The sequence below is a fragment of the Hemitrygon akajei genome, chromosome 32 (genome assembly GCF_048418815.1).
Source record: "Hemitrygon akajei chromosome 32, sHemAka1.3, whole genome shotgun sequence".
Classification (NCBI taxonomy): Eukaryota; Metazoa; Chordata; class Chondrichthyes; order Myliobatiformes; family Dasyatidae; genus Hemitrygon; species Hemitrygon akajei.
This window is the reverse complement of record NC_133155.1, coordinates 16,275,012-16,290,640: the sequence shown is the minus strand read 5'-3', so window position 1 is coordinate 16,290,640 and position 15,629 is coordinate 16,275,012. Positions and strand designations below refer to the sequence as shown.

The 15,629-nt window shown below is 42.2% G+C and overlaps 1 protein-coding gene across 6 annotated transcripts in view; it reads right to left on the bottom strand.

The window, feature by feature from the left end:
* Nucleotides 1-15,629, bottom strand: part of rhbdl2 (rhomboid, veinlet-like 2 (Drosophila)) — a 61,758-nt gene that overhangs the window by 26,698 nt on the left and 19,431 nt on the right. For 5 of the 6 annotated variants that reach the window (XM_073034523.1, XM_073034519.1, XM_073034524.1 and 2 more), the window contains exons 3-5: nucleotides 8,012-8,250; nucleotides 6,384-6,532; nucleotides 5,460-5,572 (exon numbers count right to left, since the gene is read on the bottom strand). In XM_073034523.1, the coding sequence (XP_072890624.1) occupies nucleotides 5,460-5,572; nucleotides 6,384-6,532; nucleotides 8,012-8,212 (463 nt within the window). In that variant the 5' untranslated portion in view covers nucleotides 8,213-8,250. The remainder of the gene's footprint in view (nucleotides 1-5,459; nucleotides 5,573-6,383; nucleotides 6,533-8,011; nucleotides 8,251-15,629) is intronic. The other variant, XM_073034522.1, reaches the window with a different exon arrangement.

The following is a 15,629-nucleotide window of genomic DNA, read 5'->3' as shown; positions in this document are numbered from 1 at the left end:
ATTCAAAGGGAGGAAAGGGGCCACAGTGGTTGACAAAGGAAGTCAGAGATTGCATAGCATTAAAAAAAAGGAAATATGACAGAGCTAAGGTGAGTGGGAGGACAGATGATTGGGAAGTTTTTAAGGAACAACAGAACTTAACTAAAAAGACAATACGGGGAGAAAAAATGAGGTACGAATGCAAGCTAGCCAGGAATATAAAGGAAGACAGCAAAAGCTTTTTTAGGTATGTGAAGAGAAAGAAGATAGTTAAGAACAATGTTGGGCCCTTGAAAAATGAATTAGGTGAAATTGTTATGGGAAATAGAGAAATGGCAGAAGAATTTAATGAGTACTTTAGATCTGTTTTCACTAAGGAAGACACAAGCAATCTCCCAGATGTATGGATGGGCCAAGGACATAGGGCAACAGAGGAAATGAAACAGATTGACATTTGGAAGGAAATGGTGATGAGAAGACTGATGGGACTGAAGGCTGACAAATCCCCAGGTCCAGATGGTCTGCACCCTAGGGTACTAAAGGAGGTGGCCCTGGAAATTGCGGATGCATTGGTAATCATTTTCCAATGTTCCTTAGATTCAGGATCAGTTCCTGAGGATTGGAGAATGGCTAATGTTATCCCACTTTTTAAGAAAGGAGGGAGGGAGAAAACAGAGAGCTATCGACCTGTCAGCCTGACATTGGTGGTGGGAAAGATGCTAGAGTCCATTATTAAAGATGAAATAGTGGCATATCTAGATAGCAGTGATAGGATTGGGCCGAGCCAGCATGGATTTACCAAGGGTAAATCATGCTTGATTAATCTGTTGGAGTTTTTCGAGGATGTAACCAGGAAGTTAGACGGGGGAGATCCAGTGGATGTAGTGTACCTCGATTTTCAGAAGGCATTTGATAAGGTCCCACATAGAAGACTGGTGGGTAAAATCAAAGCTCAGGGCATCGGGGGGAAGGCATTGACATGGATAGAAAACTGGTTGGCAGATAGAAAGCAAAAGGTAGCGGTGAATGGGTGTTTCTCGGAATGGCAGGTGGTGACTAGTGGGGTGCCACAGGGCTCGGTATTGGGACCACAGCTGTTTACCATTTACGTTAACGATTTGGATGAAGGCATAGAAAATAACATCAGCAAATTTGCTGATGATACTAAGCTGGGTGGCAGTGTGACATGTGATGAGGATGTTAGGAGAATTCAGGGTGACTTGGATAGGCTGGGTGAGTGGGCAGATACTTGGCAGATGACGTTTAATGTGAATAAGTGTGAGGTTATCCACTTTGGGAGTAAGAACAGGAAGGCAGATTATTATCTGAACAGTGTAGAGTTGGGTAAGGGAGAAATACAAAGAGATCTCAGAGTCCTTGTTCATCAGTCACTGAAGGTGAATGAGCAAGTGCAGCAGGCAGTGAAGAAGGCTAATGGAATGTTGGCCTTTATTACAAAGGGAATTGAGTACAAGAGCAAGGAAAACCTCTTGCATTTGTACAGAGCCCTGGTGAGACCACACCTGGAGTACTGTGTACAGTTTTGGTCTTCAGGGTTAAGGAAGGACATCCTGGCTGTAGAGGAAGTGCAGCGTAGATTCACGAGATTAATTCCTGGGATGTCTGGACTGTCTTACGCAGAGAGGTTAGAGAGACTGGGCTTGTACACGCTGGAATTAAGGAGATTGAGAGGGGATCTGATTGAAACATATAAGATTATTAAGGGATTGGACAAGATAGAGGCAGGAAATATGTTCCAGATGCTGGGAGAGTCCAGTACCAGAGGGCATGGTTTGAGAATAAGGGGTAGGTCATTTAGGACAGAGTTAAGGAAAAACTTCTTCTCCCAGAGAGTTGTGGGGGTCTGGAATGCACTGCCTCGGAAGGTAGTGGAGGCCAGTTCTCTGGATGCTTTCAAGAAGGAGCTAGATAGGTATCTTATGGATAGGGGAATCAAGGGATATAGGGACAAGGCAGGAACCGGGTATTGATAGTAATTGATCAGCCATGATCTCAAAATGGCGGTGCAGGCTCGAAGGGCAGAATGGTCTACTTCTGCACCTGTTGTCTATTGTCTATTATGGTCTTATCCATGACCATTACTGGTCCTGGAAAATCTTTCTGCAGAAGTGGTTTGCCATTGCCTAATTCTGGGCAGTGTCCTTACAAGACAGATGACCCCCGGCCATTATCAATAGTCTTCAGAGATTGTCTGCCTGGCATCAGTGGTCGCATCACCAGGACTTGTGACATACACCAGCTGCTCATACGTCCATCCACCACCTGCTCCCATGACTTCACTTGGCCCTGATCAGGGGGCTAAGCAGGTGCTACACCTTTCCCAAAGGTGACCTGCAGGTTTGTGGAGGGAAGGAGCACCTTACACTTTCTTTGGTAAAGGTGTACCTCCACTCTGCCAGCATATTAACCTCTTTTCTGCTGACATTTGTCAAGGTCCTTTTCACTTGTGAATACTGAGGTAAAGTACTCATTAAGACCCTCCCCTACCTCATCTGACTACAGGCATTTGAAGACAGTAACGCAATATCAAGTCCTGCCTGTATTGTCTTGATATTATGTTATTGTCAACTAGCACATCAAATACAGTCACATATTTGTTCTAACAATAGTTGGGATACTTGTGTACTCAGGGAGTCAACCTTCAAATCATTAACACTTTGTGTCTGGGATCTCTGACCTCAGGCTTTCCGATTATAGATGTGAACTCAGTGCACATATTATCAGATTCAAACTTCTGAAACAAACCATGTCATTATATCTATTGAAATTGTATTGAATCACCTCAAAGTTCAAAGTAAAGTTCTCCTCAGAGTACACATATGTCACCACATGAGATTCATTTTCTTGCTGGCATTCACAGTAGAACAAAGAAATACAACAGAAACAATGAAAAACTACAGGCAAGCAAAGATTGACAACCTATGTACAAAAGAAGGCAAACTATGCAAATAAAAAAAATTAAAACAAATATAATAATAATAAAAATAAATAAATTGTAAATACATATTACTGAGAACGTGAGATGAAGAGTCCTTGAGTCCATAGTTTATGGAGTCAGCTCGGTGTTGAGGTGAGTGAAGTTATCCGAGTGATGTTCTTGAAAACAGTGTTGTGGGACCTTAGGCTCCTGATTCTCTTCCCAATGACAGCAGTAAGAAGATTGCCTGGATGCTGGGGGTCTTTGATGATGGATGCTGCTTTCTTGTGGCAACACTCCTTGGAGCTGTGCTCAGTGAATGGGGAAGGCTTTTCCTGTGACCAACTGGGCTGTATCCACCACTTTTCGTGGCTTTTCCATTTTTGGTCATTGGTGTTTTTGTACCTGGCTGTGATGCAACCAGTCAGAATACTCTCAAGTGTGCATCCATAGAAGTTTGTCAAAGTTTTAGAAGACACGTCATGTCGAATCTCAGCAAAGCTTCTAAGAAAGTGAAGGGCTGCCTTGCCTTCTTTGTATTGACATGCTGGTCCTGGGAAAGATCCTCTGAAATGGTAACTCTAAGGAATTTACAGTGACCGACCCTCTCCACCCCCATTCCCCTAATGAGGACTGGCTATAGGACCGGTTTCATCCTGCTGTAGTCAATGATCAGCTCTTTCGCTCTGCTTTCATTGAGTGAGAGATCTTGATACCTTTGATCTTAAGGGTATAAAAACTGTACTTTGAGTTTGGGGCTCTCTGCCGAGACGATCTCCAGGTGATTACCTGCTTGTTGTGGTGAATATAGACTCTATGTCACCAGCTTCACCTCCAAGAGGACCATAACCTTGTTGCAGGGTTTGGAGGCTTGCGTGCCTCAATGACCCAGAGAGCTATGCTGGCTTGGGTTAGGGCCTAGTGCTATGATTCTTGGTAGGGTCACCCATGCCAAACAGGTCAAAGGGTAGAGGCCAGTCCTCCAGGTTCGGGGGTTCAGCTCAGGACTAACAATGCTGACTGGTTAAAAAAAATTGTTACGGAAACAGCAATGAAGTATCCTTCTACATCAGAGTGTGATGGTATTCCTGAGTCTCCACCCGGGATTTGCATGGCTGGCAGTAATGAAAACCAAGAGGAAGCAACCGACGCGATGAAAGAAGCCCTGAACAGCACCAAGACCAAGACTACAACTGTGTTTTTGGAATGTATGAACTATGTACAGCACTGGCAAGCTAGCATAAATAACTGCAGAGATGCATCGTTACAACCTATAACTTGTCACTGTACCGTAGAGGACCCTGAACCCCACTTGGAGCGCAGTGGAGAAGATGGCCAAGGATAGAAACAATGGAGGACCTTCAATGCTGCCCTAAGTGCCAGCAGCATAACGGGCAGTAAGTTAATCACCAGCTTCAGTAACTCTCCAGCGACAGAGTCACTACTGCGTAACAGACACTCATGCATTCAGTCCCACCTGATATTGTGATCTGCCTACCCAGCAGGTTTCCATTAGCGCGGCGCTATTACAGCTCGGGGCGCCAGAATCCTGAGTTCAGTTTCGGCGCCGTCCGTAAGGAGACCCTGTACGTCCTGCCTGTGGAATGTACCAGTTCTCCACGTGCTCCGTGCTCCCCCCAAAGTCCAAAGGCATTCCGGGTAGGGTTAATTAGTCATTGTAAATTTTCCCTTGATTAGGTTAGGGTTAAATCGGGGTTGAAGGGCCAACTCCGTACTGTATAGTTAAATAGATAGATAGACAGATAAACAACCATGCATGCTGGTTTAACCAGTGTGACCCTTGCTACAAACATGTACCTGTGTGTACAACAAACACTGCATCAGAAGCACAGAAGGGAGGTAATATGGAACTGGATTTTGGATGCCTGGATTTTTCTTCAAAATATCAGTGAAAAGGTGGCCTTTGAAGTCGCAACATGTGCAACTTGGGGAATTCAGGGCAATTACTCTGCAAAACAGTTCTTCCTGATTTTGTAATCCTTAATAAAAGGATTTATGTGTGTAAAACGTGGAAGGTGACATTGAAAAAGGAACTGTATTATGAAAAAAAAACTGGTGCTTAAGGTTGCTCACAACATGGGCTAGCATGTGAGCACAGGTGAATTTAGTGATAAGCTTTCAGCCTGACATGCCTGGCTGGCTGATTACCCTTTCTCTTTCAGATGTAACTCATTCCTCAATTCCAAATGTATAATGTGTGGCAGTCTACACAATGGTACTGCAGGCAGGGCTGCTGAACTGCCTCCAGAGACCCACGTTCACTCCTGGCCTCTGATGCTGTCTGTTTCTCCAACTGCTCCAGCTTCCTCCCACATCCAGCGATGATCGTAAACGGGCTGCTGCGGATTGCACTTTATTGTGGAAGGCGCGGCAGGGGAAATGCGGCAGGATTGGTGACCTGAGCAGGAACAGGGCCACTGGGTGTGGGACTACCAGGATTGCTCGCAACAGGGCAAAGTTGGCGTCTTCTGTGACATTTTTTTTAAAAAAAGGTGATTCTGAAACAGGTATTGTAACTCACCTCCAATCACACCTGCAATGTAGACTAGGCCAACCCGGTGACCTTTGTGCACCAGCTCCAAAGGGATCCCCAGAATAAGCTGCATGACAAGATTCCCTAGTAAGTGCTGAACACTGCCAATATATAATAAAAAATCCAACAGGTTATTTCTAGTGATAATGCCCCCAGGCCAACTTCTGTCTTACACTGGTCTGTCTGCACACCTAATCCAGGAAGTACAAATGAAACAGTTCAACTTTTTAAGCTGTAACATTGTTCACTATTTTATAATTTCAAGTAAATGTCAAATTCTTTTACGTTAAAAATAGACCAGACTTTTGTCTTTTATACACAATACCCATATGTGCAACAAAGGAGCAATATGGAATCTCTGCACAGGACAGACAGAGGGGTTGCGTTTGACACAGAAGAATTGGTAGTTTTCTTTTTGTAGAAATTTAGTACTAAAACTAATAATTAGCCAGCTGCTTAAAAAGTGATTGAACTTCTTGCCCAAGTCACAATTTTTATTGTTTTTGTCTAGAAGTACAGACAGGAGTATGCATATATTTAAGAGACTCTAGTCACACCCTGTTTATTTCTTCCCACGTAAAATCTTCAATCATAATTATTGAGACTTTAAATCAACATTACAACCAAGTAATGCCAGCCAGTGGTGTAGTGGCATCCATACCGGACTTTGGCGCGAGTGGTCCCAGGTTCGAATCTGGCCAGCTCTTTGCATGCTTTCCACCTGTGCTGAGTTGAATGTTGAGCTAGCAACTCAGCCTTATTTTAAAAAAAGACAAATGCTAAAGAAATGGCAAGGTTGCTGCCTAATGCTCCACAAGGCGTGGAGTGGAACAGCAACCACCAAGTGATTTCAGACATTTTATGCACATTAATATCCCTACAATAAACAAGATTTGTTGGGTAAACTCTTACCCAGCATGCACCAGCATGTATGAAACAAATCTCCAGGCCTCCTGCCTCTTTTCAGGCATATAGGTGAAAGGGCTTTCAAGCATTCCTTTTTCAAGGGTAATCCACTGTGTCTGAGGCATCCAAACAGCATAATAAATAAAAACAGCCATCTGAAAATAAAATGAGAATTTCAAAATAGAAACAGTTTTTTAACAAGATAACTAACGTAATCCACCACAGATTATAATTATTGTGCTCTTTGGTATCGACAAAATCCCCAAAAATATACACTTGGCCTTTTGCAACGTGTGTTTTATAGCAAGTCCTCTCTGTGACACAGGTTGTTGCCTCTGCAATGGGATTTCGGTTTTCAGTGTGATTAGAATCAGCGGATGACTTGTGATCTTGAGCAGTCAATTACCTGAGCTCCAATGGGACACAAGTAAATTTGTGATGATGATTTCAATCTCAGTGCAGATAGCAACAAGCAAATCTATCAGTGCACTAATGAGCTTCTCAAGTCTTCCAATATTTCCAATAAAATTTCTGCTGGAATGGCGTTGTCCTACCGGATGAGTGTGAGATTGTCTCATCTTCATCAGATCAACTCCTGAAACCTCAGTGCATAGACTGCTCATGTGTGTGTGGTGCACACATCCACTCAGAGGCCAAACTCCAAACCCTCTTAATCCCTTCACTGTGCAGGAGGGTAGGCCTTAAACATTCTGAAGGAGAAACTCTTCCAACAAAATGCTCCAACACATAACACAGCCCTTTAACACTTTGTATTTTCTTAAACTACTTAAATCTATTGAACTATCTTTGCTCAAGGTATTCTGCAGAAACCTGGCAATTCAGGCAGCATCTGTGGAAAGAAATAAACAGTTGACTTCTCAGACTGATCACCACAGTCATTTAAAAAAAGTTCAAATGCCTTAATCATTGAATTGGGTACAAAAGGATCTTATTGCAAGGTTAATACAAGAGCTTCCTTGTGTCCCCATGAAAAGGTTCCAACGCAAGTATAAAAGATTCCAGGAAGATGGGAAGCTTCATTGTCATAACGCAGTAGGCATCACAGTTCTTCAATATAGGAAGAACATGCAATGGAAAATAGTGTCAAGCCCACCGAGTTTGCTGACCATGAATCACCGATTTACATTAATTCTATATCAATCCCATTTTTTCTGTGACTCTGTCAACCTAACTTTATAACTCATTTTATCATCAGTCTCCCTTATTAGTGAAAAAAAAATCATTCAAAAAATTCAAAGCCCACTACAGAGGAGGTAATTCAGAGCAGGGTTTTCAGCTTCTGTTCCAAAGTACAAATGCACATCTCCAAACATCATTGATCAGGTAAATACTGAGACTGGGGCACTGACATCTGATGGAGAGTTCTGTTTATGCCTTTTGCTTCTATTAATACTCCTAATTACTTATGAACTCCCAACCATGAAACTTCACCTCAGAATATATGAACACTGGTATGGTCTGAAAAAGGTTAGTCTATCTAGACACGACCAACATGGGGCTGAGGTATCAACTCTTAGAAAATAAGATCACTTGCAATCGAGAAACAATGATCTGTTCTGCTCCATTACATTTATGAGCTCAAGACAATAACACATCATTATTACATACGCTACCTCAGCCAACGTTATTAGGATTATGAAGAGTGGCGGAGGGAGGCAATTTGCTCTTTCCAAGTAGCGACTCCTGGCGCCTTCAGGAAGCATCCAATTAGACACATACGTGTGAACATTTTGACACCATGTGCAACACCGAGAAGACTCCTCGTTTGTCTCTTCAGGATTTGTACTTTCAGCATGCCTGGGCTTCATCTCCATCGTGACCACCCGAATAAATCCTAATTCAATGTTACCTGCTTAAAAAGAAAGTCACAGCAGACAATTACAAATGACACCAATCGCCAACAGTTTCAAACCACATTCCCAAGATCAGGCATACTATGCTCAGTTGATGGTAGAAACAGAAAGCTGAGGCACTACTTAATGTAGTGCAGTGCCCCAATGTACCACTAAACTTAAAAATACTAAAAGCACCAAACACTTTTGAGCGGTTAGCAAATCTGAAAATTTTCACTTAAGGAACTTTACCACGCAATTTCAGGAACCTTTCTTTTTCTTTCCAACTAGAAGTATCCGTCCATCTTGTCCGAGCATTTGGAATTAGCATTGTCAATGACCCCTCCCATCTGTCCAACAATCTCTTTGACCCTCTTCCATGAGGCAGGAGGTACCGTACGCTATGCTTTGTAACTTCAAAACGTTAAACTAATTCAAAGGGAGACACGGGAGTCTGAAATGCGGGTCCAACTTTCTGTTTATTTTAAGGAGGTGCGCATGCATCACATGGCGGCGTGATGACGTATACCATTCACGTACTTTTACGTATAACCCATAATAAATTATTTAAATGAGCAAGAATGTTCATTTAAATAATTAACTTATATACAGTATATAAATCACAAATATGATTGAAATATTAAATACACAAAGCCGTAGCATTAGGACAAGAATTGTTAGAATGGAAACAGGTTTTCCCCCAGGCTGTGAGACTACTGAACCCCCTGCCACCACCCAGGTCCCATCATGCAGGATTATAAAACGAAAGTGATACCATGACGTACTTCAGTCCCAGACAATTAAGAGCTTTAAAATAGAAACATAGAAAACATACAGCACAATACAGGCCCTTCAGCCCACAAAGTTGTGCCGAACATGTCCCTACCTTAGAACTGACTAGGCTTTACCCGTAGCCCTCTACTTTTTTAAGCTCCATGTACCAATCCAGGAATCTCTTAAAAGACCCTATCATTTCCACCCCCACCACTGCCGCCGGCAGCCCATTCCACACACTCACCACTCTCTGCATAAAAAACTTACCCCTGACATCTCCTCTGTACCTGCTTCCAAGCACCTTAAAATTATGTCCTCTTGTGCTAGTCATTTCAGCCCTGGGGAAAGAGCTCTGACTATTCATATGATCAATGCCTCTCATTATCTTGAACACCTCTATTAGGTCACCTCTCATCCTCCGTCACTCTAAGGAGAAAAGGCCGATTCTCATAAGGCATACTCCCCAATCCAGGCAACATCCTTGTAAATCTCCTCTGCACCCTTTCTATGGTTTCTACGTCCTTCCAGAGGTGAGACGACCAGAAATGAGCACAGTACTCCAAGTGGGGTCTGACCAGGGTCCTATAAAGCTGCAACATTACTTCCCAGCTCTTAAACTCAATCCCACGACTGATGAAGGACAATGCACCATATTGCCTTCTTACCCACAGAGTCAACATGCGTAGCAGCTTTAAGCATCCTATGGACTCGGACCCCAAGATCCCTCTGACCCTCCACACTGCCCAAAGTCTTACCATTAATTCTATATTCTGCCATCATATTTGACCTACCAAAATCAATTCTAAAAGATCCAGGAAGCCAATACAGAGTAGCTAGGATGAGAGTGATATGTTCCCTCATCCTGGTTTTGGTTAAAAGTCCAGCAGTGGCCTTCTGAGTGAGTTGAAGTTTGTCGATTGATTGCTTTGGAGGGCCAGTAAGAAGTGCATTGCAGTAAGCTAGTCTATTCAATATAAAAGCATGAGTTAGTTTCTCAGCATCATTACCTGACAGACACAGAAACACCTTCTCTTATCTATAAAAATGCTACTCTGGTCACTTCCTTTATGTGGGATTTAAAATACAAATCTGAATCAAGGTTAACACTCAGACTTGTTACTTCTGATTTTACAAGGGAAGCCAAGTTCCCAGGTTTATCAAGAAGTTTATCCTATTAGTCTTTGGGACAACCAGAAGCAGAAAGGAGCAAGTGACCTTCTCCTGCCCTTAATTTATATGCTCACATGTGTATCATATTTCCATTCATTCAAACGTTGTAAAAGATAACACCCCAAACTCCTGTGCTTAGCCAATAGCTGGAGGGCTTCAGTTATAAGAGATTGGATAGGCTAGGAACTTCTTTTCCCCTGGGGCACTGGATGCTAGGGGTGACCTAATAGAGGGTTATAAAATTATGACAGGCCTGGATAAACCCCATTTCCAGAAAAGTTGGGATATTTTCCAAAATGCAATAAAAACAAAAATCTGTGATATGTTAATTCACATGAACCTTTATTTAACTGATAAAAGAACAAAGAAAAGATTTTCAATAGTTTTACTGACCAACTTAATTGTATTTTGTAAATATACACAAATTTAGAATTTGATGGCTGCAACACACTCAACAAAAGTTGGGACAGAGGCCTGTTTACCATTGTGTTACATCACCTTTCCTTTTAATAACACTTTTTAATTGTGTTGGAACTGAGGATACTAATTGTAGTAGATTTGCAATTGGAAATTTTGTCCATTCTTGCTTGATATAAGACTTCAGCTGCTCAACAGTCCGTGGTCTCCGTTGTCTGATTCTCCTCTTCATGATGCGCCATACATTTTCAATAGGAGATAGATCTGGACTGGCAGCAGGCCAGTCAAGCACACGCACTCTGTATCTACAAAGCCACACTGTTGTAGCCCGTGCAGAATGTGATCTGGCATTGTCCTGCTGAAATAAGCATGGACATCTCGGGAAGAGACGTCGCCTTGATGGCAACATATGTCTCTCTAAAATCCTAAAATACGCCTCAGAGTCAATGGTACCTTCACATACATGAAACTCACCCATGCCGTGGGCATTGATGCACCCCCATACCATCACAGATGCTGGCTTTTGCACCTTTCGCTGATAACAATCAGGATGGTCGTTTTCATCTTTGGCACGGAGAACTCGATGCCCGTTTTTTCCGAAAACTAGCTGAAATGTGGACTCATCTGACCACAGCACACAGTTCCAGTCTTTTGGTCCATCTGAGATGAGCTCAGGCCCAGAGAACTCGCCGGCGTTTCTGCATAGAGTTGATGTATGGCTTCCTCCTTGCGTAATACAATTTCAAGTTGCATTTCTGGATGCAGCGACGGACTGTGTTAAGTGACAATGGTTTTCCGAAGTACTCCCGAGCCCAGGTGGCTATAATTACCACAGAAGCATGATGGTTTCTTAGGCAGTGCCGCCTGAGGGCTCAAAGATCATGCGCATTCAACAGTAGTTTCCAACCTTGCCCTTTACGCACTGAGATGTCTCTGAATTCTCTGAATCTTTCACAATATTATGTACTGTAGATGTTGAAAGACCTAAATTCTCTGCAATCTTGCATTGGGAAATGTTCCTTTTGAACTGACTAACAATTCTCTCATGAATTTTGGAACAAAGGGGTGAGCCATGACCCATCCTTGCTTGCAAAGACTGAGCCTTTGATGGACGCTACTTTTATACCCAGTCATGATACCTCACCTGCTACCAATTAGCCTGCTTAATGTGAAGTCTTCCGAACTGGTGTTACTTGAACATTCTGTGCCCTTTTCAATCTTATTTTAACTCTGTCCCAACTTTTGTTGAGTGTGTTGCAGCCATCAAATTCTAAATTTGTGTATATTTACAAAATACAATTAAGTTGGTCAGTAAAACTATTGAAAATCTTTTCTTTGTACTTTTGTCAGTTAAATAAGGGTTCATGTGAGTTAATATATCACAGATTTTTGTTTTTATTGCATTTTGGAAAATATCCCAACTTTTCTGGAAATGGGGTTTGTAAATAGTCTTTTCCTGAGAGCAGGACATCCAAACTAGGTTCCAGGTGAGAGTGGAGAGATTTAAAAGGGACACAAGTAGCAAGTTTGTCACATGGAGGGTGGCCAGTGTACAGGACAAGCTGCCTGAAGAAGTGGTATTATTATGATGTTTAAAAGGCAGGGATAACAAAGCTCTTGACAAGAGGGATATGAGCCAAATGCTGACAAATAGGACTAGCTTGGTCTGCACAGACGAGTCAGCTAATGTAAGTCAATGACTATGACTCTGCCTCACCATAAAAACATTTACATTAACCACAGTTACTTTGCCTATCTTCATCCCGTCTGAATCTATCTCCTACAATTCTTATCCGAGTCTCTTTTACCTACAGATTCATTATCCAATTACTCCTAAACTATGCCTTTTATCTTTGATCCTTCATAGATTTCAACTCATCCAAAAATAACATCCTAACTCCCATCAGTTTCCTTCCTCGCGTCACATGTGATCATAGCCCAGCGTACCACTGCCTCAGCTTTAAAATTCTCACCCCCTGTTTCTGGCCTTCGCCCTCTCCAAGTCTTTGAACATACAGAACCAATCCAACTCAGGACTCTTGTTATCGTCTGATTTCCATGGTCTCTCTAGTGAATCAGCACTTGTGACATCAAGCTTCTGATTCCTGTCTGAACACCACTTTGTAGCTCTGCCTCTGTGTTATATTTTCTTGAACCTACCTTTTAATTATGCCTCCTAATAGTTCCTTCTTTAGTTGTCTCAGTTCCCATCTGATTATCATCACCATGTGCCGTGCCGTAAGGCCATGGCCATGATTGTTCTTGGCAGATTTTTCTACAGAAGTGGTTTGCCATTGCCTTCTTCTGGGCAGTGTCTTTACAAGACGGGTGACCCCAGCCATTATCAATACTCTTCAGAAGCTGTCCGACTGGCGTAAGTGGTCGCATAACCAGGACTTGTGATGTGCATCAGCTGTTCATACGACCATCCATCACATGTTCCCAATGGCTTCACATGACCCTTATCGGGGTGGGGAGGGGGGGGGCTAAGTAGGTGCTACATCTTGCTCAAAGGTGACCTGTGAGCCTGTGGAAGGAAGTAGCATCTAACATCTCCTTTGGTAGAGATGCATCTTCACCCCGCCACCCTGATTATGCTCCCATGAAATACCTTGTTACTTTGATATTTTATATTATTGAAGAGGTCTTGTCTTGGTCTCTGTTGGGTATGTGGGGAAACTGGACCAGTCAGGTTTTCAAATGATAGAACATAGGAAAACTCAGTAGCAAACTGATGCTAAAAATAGATGCATTGAAGTGGTTAGAAGTTGCCTCAGATCCTGTGGAGGAGAAGCAATGAGAAATAACAAGACTGAGGATTTTCTTAGAAGTACAGGTTGGTAGGGAGGACAGTACAGCTAAAGCAGAAGGGTGAAAGGAGAAGATTTGAGGCGAAGGTAGAAGTGACCAAGGATGCTCAGTATTGAGGATGAAGCAGGTTAAAGGGGTGCCTTAGTAAGGAGACTGGTGGAAAGCAGAAAGGAAAAACTCAAGGATTTTAAGGGAAAACCATGATGGAGAAAGGAAATTGTATGAAATACTCACACAAAGTATTCCCTCAGATGATTCTGAAGAAAAAAAGGGGACATTTCAGGAAAAAAGGGGAGATCTGGGAAAGAGCCCATTGTTCCAAATGTCTGCACAGAACCTATGATGTACCCAAATACTGAGATATGTACAAGGAGCGGACATAAAATGGTCATTATTCAAGAACCTTTCATTTGTCCTGTCAATCTGTCCTTATAATTACCTAAAATAAAATTATAATTGATCTTGTTTTTAAAGGTACAATCATTATGGTAGGGGCTGGGGGAGGGAAATGGTGACCTTTTGGAAATTGGCTGATGTTAGTCAGATAACAGAATAGGAGGAAGTCAACAAGGTTAAACGGTGATCACTAGGAGTAGAGCTATGAACATTCTTGATACTTAAAATACTTTTTTTCTCTCATGTAGGAACCTATTCTGATTTTCAAAAAATCTTCTCTCCCCAGAATCCCGTTTTGCATGCAGTGTGGATCCTTACAAGCACTTCACTTCTCTCATCCCAGAGATTTTAACCACTTCTTTTGGGACCCTTTGTCAGGCCAGACTTAGAATAAAATACAGGAAGCCTTCAAAATATACTTGTAAATTGCAAAAGCACATCAGATCTGTTATTCTACTGGAAAAATACACAAACAAAAGACAGGAAGCTGACTGCTGATTGGTTGGCCTATTCCCAAATTAAATGTTTGTTTACATGCCGGTGTATATTTAGACAGGAAATGATACACAACAATGTAATAATGTGGAGCATTGGGAAGATTAACGAGAAGTCCAGAGATGACTCATTCTGAACCCTGGGTACCTGATTATCTGAGTGTACGGTTACTGGCTTAATGAAAAAGGAAAAAGTCCTTCAGACAAAAACATTTAATTTGAGCTTAAGCTATTTGTATGAATTACACCACAGACTCTTGTGTATGCATTTTTAGGATCTTAATTTTTCATTCAGTCATAGGTTCTAATTAAACTACCAAAGAGTTAATCTGGAAAACACATGTTAATCTAAGGATATCTTCCTCAGATGTATAGCAAACCCTTGCTTCTTTTGTCTAAACTATTATTATGGTTTTGTGAATTCACAGTTGAAGGCCTTGGATAGTAGTGGATACGGCCCAGTCGATCACGGGTAAAGCCCTCCCCACCATAAAGCACATCGACAAGGGGTGTTGTCGCAAGAAAGCAGCATCCATCATCAGGGACCCCCACCACCCAGGACATGCTCTCTTCTCGCTGCTGCCAATCAGGAAGAAGGTAAGGAGCCTCAGGACTCACACCCACCAGGTTCAGGAAGAGTTATTACCCCTCAACCATCAGGCACTTGAACCAACGGGGATAACTTCATTCACCCCATCACTGAAATGTTCCCACAAACTATGGGTTCACTTTCAAAGACTCTTCATCTTATATATTTATTGTTTATTTCTTTATTATTACTTTTTTTTCTTTTTATATTTGCACAGTTTATTGTCTTTTGCATGCTGGTCGAACGTCTAATTTGGTGTGGTCTTTTATTGATTCTATAATGGTTATTATTCTATTATGAATTTATTGAGTATGCCCACAAGAAAATGAAACTCAGGGTCGTATATGGTAACATATATACGCAGGCCTCTGTTAGTCTCAGTAGACCACGGATTTGCACCTTGGAAAGTTTCCAGAGCACAAGCCAGGGCAAGGTTTTTTTTAAATGGAAGACCGGCAGTTGCCCAAGCTGCAAGTCTCCCCTCTCCACGTCATCGATGTTGTCCAAGGGAAGGGCAAGGGCTGATACAGCTTGGCACCGGTGTCATCGCAGAGCAATGTGTGGTTACGTGCCTTGCTCAAGGACACACATGCAGCCTCAGCCAAGGCTCAAACTAGCAACCTTCAGATCACTAGACCAACGTCTTAACCACTTGGCCATGCGCCAACACGATATATATATATATACTTTGATAATAAATTAACTTTGAACTTCTGAACTTTAGATACTGTATTCTTCTACCACCCAC